The sequence below is a fragment of the Centruroides vittatus genome, unplaced genomic scaffold (genome assembly GCF_030686945.1).
Source record: "Centruroides vittatus isolate TY-2023 unplaced genomic scaffold, ASM3068694v2 contig_1787, whole genome shotgun sequence".
Classification (NCBI taxonomy): domain Eukaryota; kingdom Metazoa; phylum Arthropoda; class Arachnida; order Scorpiones; family Buthidae; genus Centruroides; species Centruroides vittatus.
The window spans coordinates 469,149-483,467 of NW_027121094.1; the positions used below are offsets into that span (position 1 = coordinate 469,149).

The following is a 14,319-nucleotide window of genomic DNA, read 5'->3' on the forward strand; positions in this document are numbered from 1 at the left end:
TAATTATAAACTAAGTAATAATTCAGTATATTAATGTTATAATTATAAACAACTATAAGTTAAGAAAAAGTACAACTAGTCACCAAAAAATATGAATTTCAAGTTTCTATAATATTTTATTTATTTATATATTACTGAAATATATATATATATAATACAGGGGGGTGCATTTGTGATAGTTTTTATAATTGACGTGTATACATGGATGCTTTGACTACTGTAAAAAATGTGAACAGTTATGATCATTTAAATGCATTCTATGATTGATCACAATCTTCATTTGGCATAAATATGAAACAGAAATGAATATTGTAAACAATACAATACAGCTTAATTTTCTTGTATACTGTACAGGTGGTATCATAACAATAGACTAGTACTAATCAATATAGACAGACAAGGCAACATTTCAGATTTTTTAAAAATATTGTATACAGTCTATTAATTTCAAAATAACTCTTTTGTATTCATAATTAAAAAAACTTTTTAACATTTCACAATTATAATTAATAACAACTGATTTGTTTCATTTGTAGCCACACTTTACAAGTGAACCAAATAATAGCTACAAAGAACATTTCATCCAGAACTATCCATAGAAGCAAGGTGATATAAAGTTATTATTAATTTATTTATCAACAATATTAAAACTTTTAAACAGTTTCATTCAGAAAACAATGTATTATTTCATAATAATTTAAAGTGTTTTTGCAATATTAAAGAAAGTTTTTTTAATTAAAGAATTTAGTTATAAGATATCAAACCACTGATTGTAATATAAGCTTTACAGATGTGCATTTCCTTTTAACAGACTTCTTAAAACAGAAATTCTCAGATCAAATTGTGTATTTTATTATTTCTTTTATTATGTTTAAAATAATTCTATATTATAAATCTATAATAATGACATAATTATTATTCAAAATACAGAAATCAAATATTAGATTAGAAATTTAGCAATTGAATCATTATGAAATATTATATATATATATATATATATATATATATATATATATATATATGATGACAATGTTACTTTTCAAATATCTTGAAATTATTTTAAAATAAATTAGAAATATTTATTTTTCATTTTGAAAAATTAGAATAATAATATATCAACAATAACACTAATAACACTACACAAAAAATTTTATTGCACTTTTATCATAGTATGGAAACGTATTACATATTAATATCGATCTACTATGTAGCATCATTTGGTACATCCTGTAACTCAGATTTTATCTTTTGGTACTGTATGTTTTAATTAACTTGACAAGAAGATTGCTAAAATTATTTTATGAAATTCTATTAATATTCAATACAATTACTATATATTGAGACACTAATAGACAACATAAAGTTTAGCATTCTTCTAGGTTTCTTTTCCTATTATATACTGTAGAAATAATTTATTTTTGTTTAATGGGTCCTCTGCATTCCTTTCAGTCTAAATAAATTATATTCATTACATTTACTCTTAGTGATTCTACTATAAAATATTTTATATTATTACATGTATCTTACACAGAACAAAATCATTAAGAAATATAAAATAATTTGTAACACATTTAAATTTTGTATTAAATTAGATTTATTTTCTATGAAGACTTGAAAAAAATGAAGTAATATTTGTTGTATTATTAATAGAGAACAAAAGTATAAGCTTAAAGGTAACATTTTTTTGGAGATATTTAATCTCAGTTTACTCTCGAATGACTTTTTGATGAAGATATATCTCAGTTATAAAAGAATGATCAATCAATGGAAGACTGATACTCTTTATATTTCAAATAGAAAAGATTATCTTGTCTGCACAAAGTTTTGTAACTTTAGTGATTACTCAAAAATTAATTTTAAATTTTAAGTGTCGATTTTTAAAACCAAAAGTGTTCATAATTAGAGTTATCCAGATATAACGTACATTACAAATATCAAAGGTTGATGTTAATTCAATTGCGGGGATTTATCTGGTTTCCCCAAGGTCAGTAGTTCAAATACAACTCCTGACAGTTGTCTTTTTCCATCTCTGGTAGTGTATTGTATCGCCAGATATTTATAGTAAATGGATAGATATTGATATAATAAGATAATACACATACTTCAAGATTGAAACTGGAGTAGATTTTGTTGCAGAAATATGATGATTCAGGAATTATTATTTATAAGTAATAAAAATATCAATAACTCTTGTATAAGTATTATTAAAAATATTTATCTAGTACAAATTTCAATAAACAATTATATTCACAATGTCAAATTTTATATTTCTGTTTAAAAATTTAGATTATAATATTAACTTTTATTTACTAAATTAAATTTTTTTTAACAAATTAAATTAAAATTTTGAATTCTTTTTGTAATTTTTTACAATATTTTTTTATTGCATTTTTTATTATTTCATTCAAGGCTTTTAAAAATTTTAATAGATTTCTCTTTTACATCATTCATAGCAGAAAATTTATTTCCTTTTTTAATATTTATTTATTTATGACATTGTGCAGTGCTGTATAACATAATTTAATAAAGCTAACAAACTTGTTTGTCACTGTTACTGATGTTTAATGGAGAGTTGCATTCACTCAATGATTTTAAAACAACATAAAGAGAACAAATTAACCTAAAAAAACAGAAAAATATTTTCTTAAAATCTCTAAAGAATATTTTATAATTAATCTAAATCAAAAGTATTTTATACTGTTTAGAATTGAAGACATTTAAAAAACTTGAACTTAAAAAAAATTATTATTTTTTTCACTGTTCACATCTGGTCATTAATATAGAATATTAATTATAGAATTCAATTAGTTCCATATGACAGACATTAAAAAGTAAATGAGGTTTTTTAAATTTTAATTAAAAATTATAATGAATTTAATGGGTATATTAAGAATATTTTTCTTCTTACACTAGTTTTTCCATACATAAATTTAAAGTTTATGTATTTATTCCAACTGATAAATTATCGAAAGAATCATTAAAATTTATTGAACTTTTACTATAAACTTAAACTGAAACAAAAAGAAAATAAAGTGACAATAACATACAAGTTTATAATAAATATTAAGGAAAAGACACTTTAGAAATTCTCAATTAAAAATCTTTTAGTTCTCTGATAAGTTTCATGACGTGTCTACGGATGTCCTCAGATTACTTCAAAAAATTAAAAAGTAGACCAATTTTATGAATAAAATATTTTGTTTTTGTATCTGACATTGCCATAAAAAGTCATTTCAGAAGCCAGAAGCTTAACTTTTAAAGATATAACAAATATGACACAGAAAACGCATTCTATTTACCCCCTTTGATTGTCTAAGGCAGCGAAATACATTTTCGGCTCCAGAACTAATCAGAACTTCCGAACGACAATTCTAAATTTACTTTCTTTTACATAATCCTTTATATATAACATATAGGGTATTTCCTATTAAAATTAACACACGAAATTTTTAAAATACATCCAGGAAATTTAAAATTAATTATCTATATAATTACTTTATTTCACTGGACGACAGATAACCTAACATATAATAAAAGTCGAGGTAAAAAAAATAAAATAAAATTATAATTACAATAACAAATAGATAAGCTAGGAAAAAACTCATAAACAAACAAATTTAATCAAAATTGAGGTGAAAGACAGGGTTTACCTTATCTCGAGAGGAAAACAACAGGTTTATAGATAAAAAGCTTAGTTTTTAACATTGATGCTTATCATGCACATACCAATGGTTTATTATTCTTTATTTACAAACAAAGACTTTCAAAAATTTATTCTTTTACTTAATAATATGAAGTATTTAATTGTGTGTGTAGTGTGTAGTGTGTGTGTAGTGTGTATGTAGTGTGTGTGTAAATAAGAATAAAAACGACAATAGAATACAATAAAACAATAAGCGGAAAGACGTGATTTAACGTTGTTATTGATGAAAGCATTGTGAGCAATTGACTCACCTGTTCCAAATAGCACTTGCCTCTTGAAGAAATACTCGATTTCGGCATTATAATGTTCAGTGTAAGCTCCGAGACGGTTGCCCGTGCTCCTCGATTCCGTCCAGTGCACTTTAGCAACTCCTCTCATGTATATCCTTAACGTCTTCATCTTCATATCCCCTCTCAAGTCCACAACACATTTCCCAAGCACTTGTTGACCGGGATAATACACAGTTTTGTTGCTATCTAAAACGATTTCGAACGTTTTTATCTTTCCCATAGTTTTTAAAACACATCAGACGATTCTGTCGGCATTAAAATATCTAATTAATATCATTTTTTGGCTGAGGAAGGCAAAAAAGCGACCGGCACCACCATAACCCTACTTTCTAAACAAACGTCTGCGTTCTGAAACCCCCTAGCGGTGATCAATGCGCCTGCGTGGAAGATGTAGCTCCTCCTCCGACTATTTAACTGTTCATCGCTCTCGTATCAAGATATCCTCATCACTTTTTTTCCTTAACGACTGTACGAGATTCTTACGATATATTACAGATTTTAAATACATCTTTACAGTATTAAAAATAATCTTCATAAGTCTGTGCGTCTTAGATTCTTTTATAGTATTTCTACGGATAATTCCTTTAAATAAGGAGTGATTTTATAGGAAAAATTGCATAATCCTGTTAAATCCAAATACGTTGCAAAACAATACGAATTATACACATCAATAATTTTTAAGAGCATAAGATTTTTATTAGGCGAAATATAATTATATCAAGTTTATTATTAATTAAATAAACAGCATCCACATTTAACTTTACTAATTATTATTATTATTATTAATATTAGTTATTCGCTGAATCAGAATGTCAGCTTTTCTGGGATCTTTTTAACAACATCTAATCTCTTCATTAGATTTTATTCTTATCTGTCTCTATGTTTAATCTTGTTATATAACCACGTGCTACATTTTTTCAGTTCGTATACGGACGTCAACCAGTAAAAAAAATTTTTTAAAGTTGAAATTTCGGCTATGTTTTCGTGTTATCTTTACTATGGTAAATAGATGCCAACTTCTGTTTCTCCATCTATCAATGTCTTCGTATCTAGATTCTTAAAACATATTTCGCAGCAAATATTAACGTTTCAACTGCTAATTTTATGCCAAAAAAATACGAGAACCAACCGAAACATTTTGTTCAGGAATCACTGCTTCCTTTTACTACGTTCGTTATTGATGTTTCGATCACCACACCTTTCCCTTGACCCAGTTTAGTTCGATTCGTAGGCTTTATGTTATTTGTTTTTCTCTTATCCAGCCAAATTTGATTAAATTATTTACTTAAAAATCGATAAATTGCGGAACCGAGAAACGTATCCTTCCCCATTTTATAAACTTTACTTTCAGGAAAGATATTCGTTTCAATAAAGTAAAAATTTCGTTGTAAGGATTTGTTTCCTAAAAATTTCAGTTCACTTGCCAAATGGGATGTTGTCAACACGTTTAACTTCCATACAAAGAATACATATTTAGAAGCTATCAGTCAAAATGTCAGTTAGATAACGAAATTATAGCGTGAGGAGGGGGGAATAAACGAGTAAACAATTATGCACAGTTCTATGACTCATGTATTTATTATAAATTGTAACTGTATAGATTTTTTTTATTTATAAACATATTTTTTATGTTACGTAAATTATGTAAAAATTAAATGGAAACAGAAAAAAAAATTCTGCCGTTGATAGAATCAATTCTCTTTTAAAGAATACGTTTATATTTAACTACACTTTAATCTGAGAAAAGTTAGTAAACATCAATCAAGAGAATAATTAAGGAAAGCTTAGTTAATGAGAAAATACATCCTTTCTATCGTAAAGATGTTACAAATTTTCAAAATAATTATAAATTAGCATGATGTATATTGTACACAGTTGATTAAATTTAATTTTGAATTATTCCAATCAGCCATGCTTTAAAATATAAATTTTTAACTTGAATTCAGAATTGGAATTGTATTTGATTAAATATTTTAAAACACCGTGTAAGCAGATAAATTTTTAATTATATTTTGGAATTTGCCTCTTAAAATATTAAAAATAAAACTAATTAAAAAAAAAAAAAAAAATATATATATATAAAAGTTGTATATGAATAATTTCAATTAACTTTAAAGTTTAATAGAATATATTCATGTAGCAGCAGTTTATTCATTAATTGTGTGTGTAATTCTTTTTTTTTGTATCATCCGTCGTATATAGATTAACATAAACTATTGTAGATGTAACTTTTGTTAGTCACGAAACGGGTTTATGAAAAAACGCGATCGTGTAAGGCGTGATTAACTGTTTAAATTATAATGAAAATGGCATGTAATTCTTCACCTTTGTATGGAAAAATATAAATAAATTATTTTTTAAAGTATAAAAATGTATAAAACTTGTAAACACTTTGAATTAAATGGCTACACTTATAATATGTGGTGTGTATAATAATAAAAGTTGTGTTTATTATAATATATTTTTGGTAATTAAACAATGGAGAAATTACTTTTATAGATAAAATAGCATAAATAAAATAAAAAAAATTATAAAAGATAATGCAAGTAAACAAAAGATTATGTCCTAGTATAACATATTTAGTCTATTCTGTATTATGTATTTTTATATACAATTAACTGTGATATATGAAAATCAAAAATTTTTAATTCTAATTATAATTTTGTGTGCAATTTTTAGCTTCCTTTAAAAAAAATATTCATAAAAAAACTTACAAAAATAACACACAAAACCTGGCTGACACATCTTAATTTAATTTTAGTGAGAAAAAAAAAATTAGGGGGAATGATTTTGATGGAATGAGAGATTCTTTTCTATTCTGAAGTTAAAAAAAATCGTATAAAAAAATAGAGAATTGATTTTTTTATGTCCGAAAATAAGTTTAAGATATATAAATAGCTGTAAATGCTTTATAAATAAAACAAGATTACATGAGGTATGTACAATTTTATTTGTATATAAACATTGTAGAAAACAAAGGGATTTTTACACATATGATTCATAAAATTCACAGGAAAAAAATTCCATCAAATTATATTAAAATATAACTTATTTGATAATAAACAACTACAAAATTCTGTTGTAATTTATTTAAATATTCTATAAAATGAAGCTTATATATATTATTTTAAATAGGAACTTAATTGACTAGTAATACAAAAGTACAAAAATCCATCAAGAATACATTGACATTTTTACTTTCAAGAAGTGCGTTATAATCATTAAAACAAAAACTTAAACACGTTTAAGGTATCGATTAGTGTTTGAAATGTATATAAAATAAATATTTGACAAAGTAGAAGTTTAATTAAAATAATACAAAGCAATTTCTGATTCGTAGGAATCTGACGGATGAGAACAAATTCAAACTTTGATGGCGTTTAGACAAATCCTTATCGAAGCGTCCGAGTTAATTTAAACCCGCTTTACTCGAAAGAAAATTTTAGACTCTTGGAATTTCGTTACCTAAATCATTGCATCTACTGTAATACTTGATAATGTACATACTTTTAAATCTTTGTATACATTTAATAATAAAACAAAACTTTTATTATTGCAGCTTATCAAGAGAAAAATATTGCGAAAATACGCTAGACGGACAAAGTGCACAAAGTGAAATCCGAAATGCTGAGATTGACATTTTAGCATCAAAAAATCAAGATGTGTTAGTAATGTATCAAAATATAGTTTAGTTTAATTAAAATACTGAATAATATTTTGTAAGATAAAACTGCTTTTGGCAATAAATATTTCTGCAGTAAACACAGTTTATCGAACATATAACAGGGTTCAACAACACAAACAGAACAGAATTTCAGTAGAGAATATTAAATTGGACGACAATTCTTTCAAAATAATTAAATTATGATCCGTACGTGCTGTTATTGTGCAACTTGCATAACAAAGTTTATAAAATGCAAATTTAAAATGCTTAGAAAACAATTTTCTCATTTAAGTCATTTATTTTCAAATGAATGACAAGATTGCTATATTAATTTTATTTGCTGAAACCACAGAGAAGTGAATAAAAGCATACTTAAATATAAAATAGAAAAACTTCTTACATACATTTTCAGTCCTAAAAATATTGAATACTTTTTTAATAATGGTTTTATGCATAAAATTCGAAATTTCGTAATTATCGAATAAATTATACGCAAGACAGATGTCATAGATGATTCATTATTTGCCACATGCATATATGAATAGCGATAATCACATACATACCTGGCATTTCTTTTATTACATACACAACTGTTATACAGTAGTATAAAATGGCAGATATATTATTTTTAATGAGTTAGTTTTTCTTTTCTAATCAGAACTTCACATCAAAATAATTCTAAATCTGAATAATAATTGCTCTGTAAGGTATATTTTAAATGTAGACTAAAAGTAAATCTTCCTCAAAGAGAATTTTGTATACCACGCAACATTTATTGTATATGTATAAAAATTTATGAAATTAAAAACATTTTTCCCTTTATCCAAAAAATAATTAGTCATTCATTTACGATTAAATATACTGAACTGTAACTAATACTTTTTAAAATTCAGCAAAGCGGATGACAAATAAAATATTTGCTAGTGTCATCTTCGTAGACTTTGGTACATTGCGAAAAGGTATGATATGTTTTCTGAATCATACCGAATTTTGCCGATTCTATTGATAAAATACTATTGATTTTGTCTGCGTATTTTAAAAACAAGCAAGCACTGTGTTAAGGTTAGAATCAATAATGACTTGGCAATGATCAATATCACTTTCTTGCATATTTTTAACGTATTTCTTTGGAAGCATAATTATTACTTTTCAAATTAAAATCTATAATTAATAACAACCTGTAATTTTTTAGTAAATTAAACTCTGACAAAGCAGAGTTTAGTTTAATAATGAATATAATCTCTAAAAGTATTCATGCCTGAGCATTGACATAATTTTGTTATATTAATAAATAACAACATTTTTAAGACTGAAAATGTTTGTAAAGTGCAAAGACACTTGAATTTACTTGTTTATTTACTTTGAAGCAACCTATGTTATGGTATAATATTCAATATATTGTACGTTTGCTAATAGCTAAAATATCTATGATAAATTATTGCTTTAATTGTAAGAAAGAGTATTCAAAATGTGCCACTTATATTTTGTTTGACTTAAATTTTACATAATACAGTGTATAAGTGAAATTAATTTCAATATATTCCAAACTACTTATACAAAATAAGTTGCACAACCTCTTTGTTATTCCGATATATAAATGTACTGTACTTGTTGGTAGCGTAGACGACACTAAATGCTTAGAACATTGACGATTACTTAAATCTAGACATTTTTTGGTAATCAATTATCAAATAACTTTTTAGTGGCAATTATTAATTTTTTTTTTTAGGAACTTTTGTCAAACCTATAATTATTACAATAATTTATGGCTGGATTAATCTACTAATTTATTTTTCTACCAGATTTCTAACATGGATATATAGAATATATTCATTTTAGATGCAAAAAAGCTATCTACTCTTAAGGCAAGATGAGCAAAATATTCAGCACTTTCAATTGACATTGCAAGGCAATTGTTTTTTTTTTCTTTTAGAAAACTTCTTCTTCTAATTGGAGTCTTTGGAGAACTATTGGTGAGACTGATCTTGGTGATGCCTGAGAAGAACGGGAATGTGCTTGGAAATAATTCTGTTCTTTGTCGAGTGGAGTAGCCTAGGATAATTAAACATTTTTTAATTTATATAATATATATTTTCTATATTTATATAAATGTTAACAAATTATGTTAATTGGAATATTTCAGCCAAAAGAGATACATTAATAAATATTCAATCTACAGAAATCAAATACATTTATTTAAGTTGTAATTACATTATAATTACTGTTAATGCATGACATATAAATTATTACGTTAAACTCAAAATCATATTCTTAAACCCCTTCTATAATAATTATGCATTTGAACACCTAAATATTTCTGAATACATACAATCTGAAGATTTATCATCAGTTTTTAAAGGCAGAGAGACTGAATATATTTATATTTACATGTATTATTCGGAGGAAATAATATATAATACAGTAAAAAATTTCAAATTTTTCTCTTGATTATGGAGCTTAACAGTATTTAAGTGATTCCAGATGTCCAAGATAGTGAAGACGCTGCTCTGGAAACCCAATTTTTGAGTCTAGTTTGAAATTTGACTTGGATATGTTTGGACACTGTTCCCTATCACCCACAACACCATTGTAAAAATCTTACTGAACATGCAATAAGCATGGAAAAACAGCACATTTAAATTTGGAAAGGAAGTTTTTCACTGTATTATAAATTATTTCTTCCAAAAGTAAATTTAAACAATTTAGAATTAGATGGTATACAGAATAAACATTTCTTTTGGTATGTTAAATCTTTCTTATAACAATTTCTAAATAATTAATTTTTGTTGATCTGACTATTAAATAATTTATATAAAAACATTTTAAAATTAATAATGTTTTCAACAGAGTAGTTTGTTCACGTTGATGCCATCTACAATGGATCCAGTCCAAAGAAATTTCTGTAATCTTACTTACCGTGTTTTGAAAAATAATGTTACATATATCTGAAATTTGAAATTTAAGATCAAACAGCCTACGGAAGACGATAAATTTTTATTTTTTTAATTTTGACATTATATACGTATGGATAAAACAAAATGAAGAATCAAATTGAAATCAAAAGAAGCAGAATAGAAATATTTATGGTAGTTAAAATATTATTATTATTTACTTAGAACTGTATGATAAAAAGAAAAAAAACAATCAAAAAATGTATACGGATGTATATTTATTTGTAAAACTTCTGTAGAAATCAAAATGACCAAGTATTTTTACAAGATTAGAGAAATAAATAAGATATTACAGCAAAAAGAATTAAATGAATAAATGGATATTGGATCGTTAAACTATTAAAACAGAAAAACAATTTTTAAAAAATATTTATAAAGATTACGATATAATTTTAAGCAAGAAATAAAAGAAGTTTAAATAATATTTGTTTAATTTTTAATCAAATATCCAGGCAATACTTGAGTTTTGGTCATTCAATTTTTGGACAACTTACTCTTTCATATATAATACTTTGATACTCAAATTGTTTTTCATATATTACATTCGTGCTTTATATATTTTCAGCTGGAAAATAAAACATTATGAGTTAGTGTGCAGAGGTGATTTCTATCAGTTTTGATTTCAGTGGAATCAAAATCATTTGTGAAAATTAATTTTTTATCATCTGTTTTCTATGTAATCTATGATTTTAATATTCTAAAAATAATGTTTATGCAAGGTATCATATTCACCATAAAAAGTCAAATTCTTCTATAGTAATAAAAGATTTTATAATTTTTCATTTAAGCTCTCAGGGAACAGAACTCCTTTATAATAAACAACTATTGCTTTACTTTTGTATGCATTTTTCTGGAATGAATTATATTTAAAAATCAGGAACTGCCTGTATTAAAATCGTCTCAACTGTCATATTGAGAATGTGGTCTGCCTAACTAGATTAGACTTGTACATTATAAACACTAAATAAACAAACTTTTAAATTATTCTTTGTGTGTTCTGTTTGTGTAAATATCTTTATATAAAAATTGATTTTTATATTGTTTATTAATTTACCAAATGTTTAAACTATAATCACATCTTGTAAATCATGACTGTGATATTAAAATTGTACTTATAATACTTAAACACTAAATTTCCTATTTGACATTATACTCAATTATGTTGAATAGTAAAATTTCATCATCATTCAATATACTGACTATAAACAATGGTTATAAACAAAAATAATATCATGTTTTCTCAATTCTAATGTGCAATCAAATCTAACGTAGACTCAATTTTCAAGCCATCAAATCCCGTTATATGTTTTATACAATGTGTTGAAAATGAAATAACAAAGAGCCGACAGAAGAGGAGCAAGTGCCCGAAATGTGTATTGGCACCTAAACAGCAGAATCTTTATTCTGCTGATGTAAAGTAAAGCCTGGTATCTATTGAATGTGCTTTGTTGTGCAATACAGATATATATATATATATATATATATATATATATTATATATATATGTTATAACAATCATTAAAATAGTCCATGATAAATATTGTAGCCATGATAACAATTACATATAGAGTGCAGATTACAGTAGACCCCCCTATAACACGGTAGATATGTTCTGTGTTATATGAATCTGTGTTGTACGAGTCACTTAAATACATGAGCCAATCACAGCCCGGCACGTGTGCAATTTAGGGGCTACGACTGTTTGAAAGGTTTTCTTCCATAAAATTAATTGATTCTAGACTAATTTGACTCAACATTTCCAAAGTACGTATAATTTTTTGGGAATAATCCATATAAACTATGCTATAAACAAAAAATTGTAGGATTACTTACTGAGTGTGCACCGTTCGACGACGCCATTGCTTAAGCTTGTTTTCCCCGCAGAACTCATCGAACGACAGGTGCATGTTTCTTAATAAGTTATTTTTCTGTGAAAAATTCGCTGAACTTTTGGAGACATCATTAATAAAAATATAATTTTTATGGCTGTTGAATAATAAACGTTCTTTTTAGTTAACAAATGTTTTTAGTAGGTCCCGTGCTCGTTTGAACTTAATGGTTTGTACAATATCCGCTATTGGTCCAGAATCGACCAATCCTGTTGCAACACGAGTCGGCAATGACGTTTTACCGTGTTATATGAATACAATCACAATTTTTTCGCCGTGTTATATGAACCCATGTTATAGGGGGGTCTACTGTATTGATTATCATGAACATCTGTAAATTATAAAAACAAATGCATTTTCTATCAAAAGTTTCTAATTTTTTTCTATAATTTATTGTATTTTTAACATTGTTCACAGTTTGATTGATTAATTTATTATCAATATGCAATATTTAATGTCTTAGATATCGTAAAAACTGATCATATACATGTAAATTTGTTATACATGGTTAATAGAACTGTTTTATATAATAGACAATTTGTTTATTACCATCCTTGCATACTATTATTGCTAAAAATGTGATTTAGAATTATGCAAAACAAAAACAGAAAAGATTGTCTATTATTTTACTACTTCATTAATCACACGTAGAAATTCTATTTATTGAACCATGATTCATCAAAATGACATATAAACACTTTAAATTAAAAATTTAGTTTTTCAAGTTCAGTTGATATGACTAATAAAATGTGTAGATATGTAAAAAACTAAATTCTTATCTTAATTTTATAACTGTCTCAGATTTTCCTTTCGACGTTAGAATTCTCCATATAAGATTTCATCATTTACTTCAAACTATAGAAGTCCATTTTTACATGTATGCTGGTCATGTGTTTCACATATAAGAGCATGCTTTTATAATGATGTATTTATATTCAAATGATGAAAAATTCTGAAGGATTTGATTTCTTTTCTATCAGTTTCAAATAATTGAAAATTGAAAATACAAATAACTTGAAAACAGACAAGTAACTATTTGTTTAAATATACAAATCATTAATAAATAAATAGTAAACGATTTGATGTTCTAGTTTATTAAACCCTTTTATTTTCCTTTAAATATAAATTATATATTTAGGTTAAATGTAAAATCTACAAATTTATATTTAGGAAATTTTTACTGTTTTATTAAAAAAGTTCACATTTTTGAAATATTCAAATCAATGACATGGAGCCATCACTGTCAAAACACAGTCAATAATAAATAGGTCTTCATAATAATTTTTATAAATATGATTTAGAAGATCCTAATCAAATAGAAAATATCTCAATGTAGTATTTTAGGTAAATGTTCTACCAGGTTGGATGTTGAGCAAACATAAAATAATTTATAATCATGTTCAGTCAGGTAAAGAAGACAGGGAGAGAAAAAGAATGCCAAAGACGGTTTTAGAGCAAAACTTACGGTGAGAGGAATTTATAGAAGTAAATAGGAGAATCAAATTAACAAAAGTCCATATTAAAAAATTAAAAAGTGCAATGAGATTCAAAGAGAAGAGTTATGAAAAGACAAAGATAGTTTGTGAATAATTTCCATGGGTGCAATCTAAGAAAAGGTTAGGAAATGAAAATGACAAAATTTTGTATTTTTTATAATCAAAGAATTTGACTGAATGGCCAAGGCAGTTAATGTGTGATCCTACCACTCTGGGGACCAAGAAATTAACCCAGATGTATCAAAAACCCCAGAATTTTTTGAGGATGATCTATCAAAGATGTCAGGCTCCATCTCTCACTATCCAGTCATCCTATTGTAGACTTGG

The 14,319-nt window shown here is 25.5% G+C and overlaps 2 protein-coding genes across 4 annotated transcripts in view; both read right to left on the reverse strand.

Moving 5' to 3' along the window:
• Positions 1-4,356, reverse strand: part of LOC136969438 (arrestin domain-containing protein 3-like) — a 58,455-nt gene extending 54,099 nt beyond the window's left edge. The window contains exon 1 of the mRNA XM_067263594.1: positions 3,955-4,356. Coding sequence (XP_067119695.1) covers positions 3,955-4,213 — 259 coding nt within the window. The 5' untranslated portion in view covers positions 4,214-4,356. The remainder of the gene's footprint in view (positions 1-3,954) is intronic.
• Positions 4,357-6,924: 2,568 nt separating this feature from the next.
• The window catches only part of LOC136969439 (serine/threonine-protein kinase DCLK1-like), a 65,129-nt gene continuing 57,734 nt past the window's right edge, over positions 6,925-14,319 (reverse strand). For all 3 annotated transcript variants that reach the window (XR_010879824.1, XM_067263596.1, XM_067263595.1), the window contains one exon: positions 6,925-9,709. Coding sequence is in view for 2 of the 3 variants with exons in the window: in XM_067263596.1 (XP_067119697.1) it covers positions 9,587-9,709 (123 nt within the window). In the remaining variant the exon portion in view is untranslated. The remainder of the gene's footprint in view (positions 9,710-14,319) is intronic.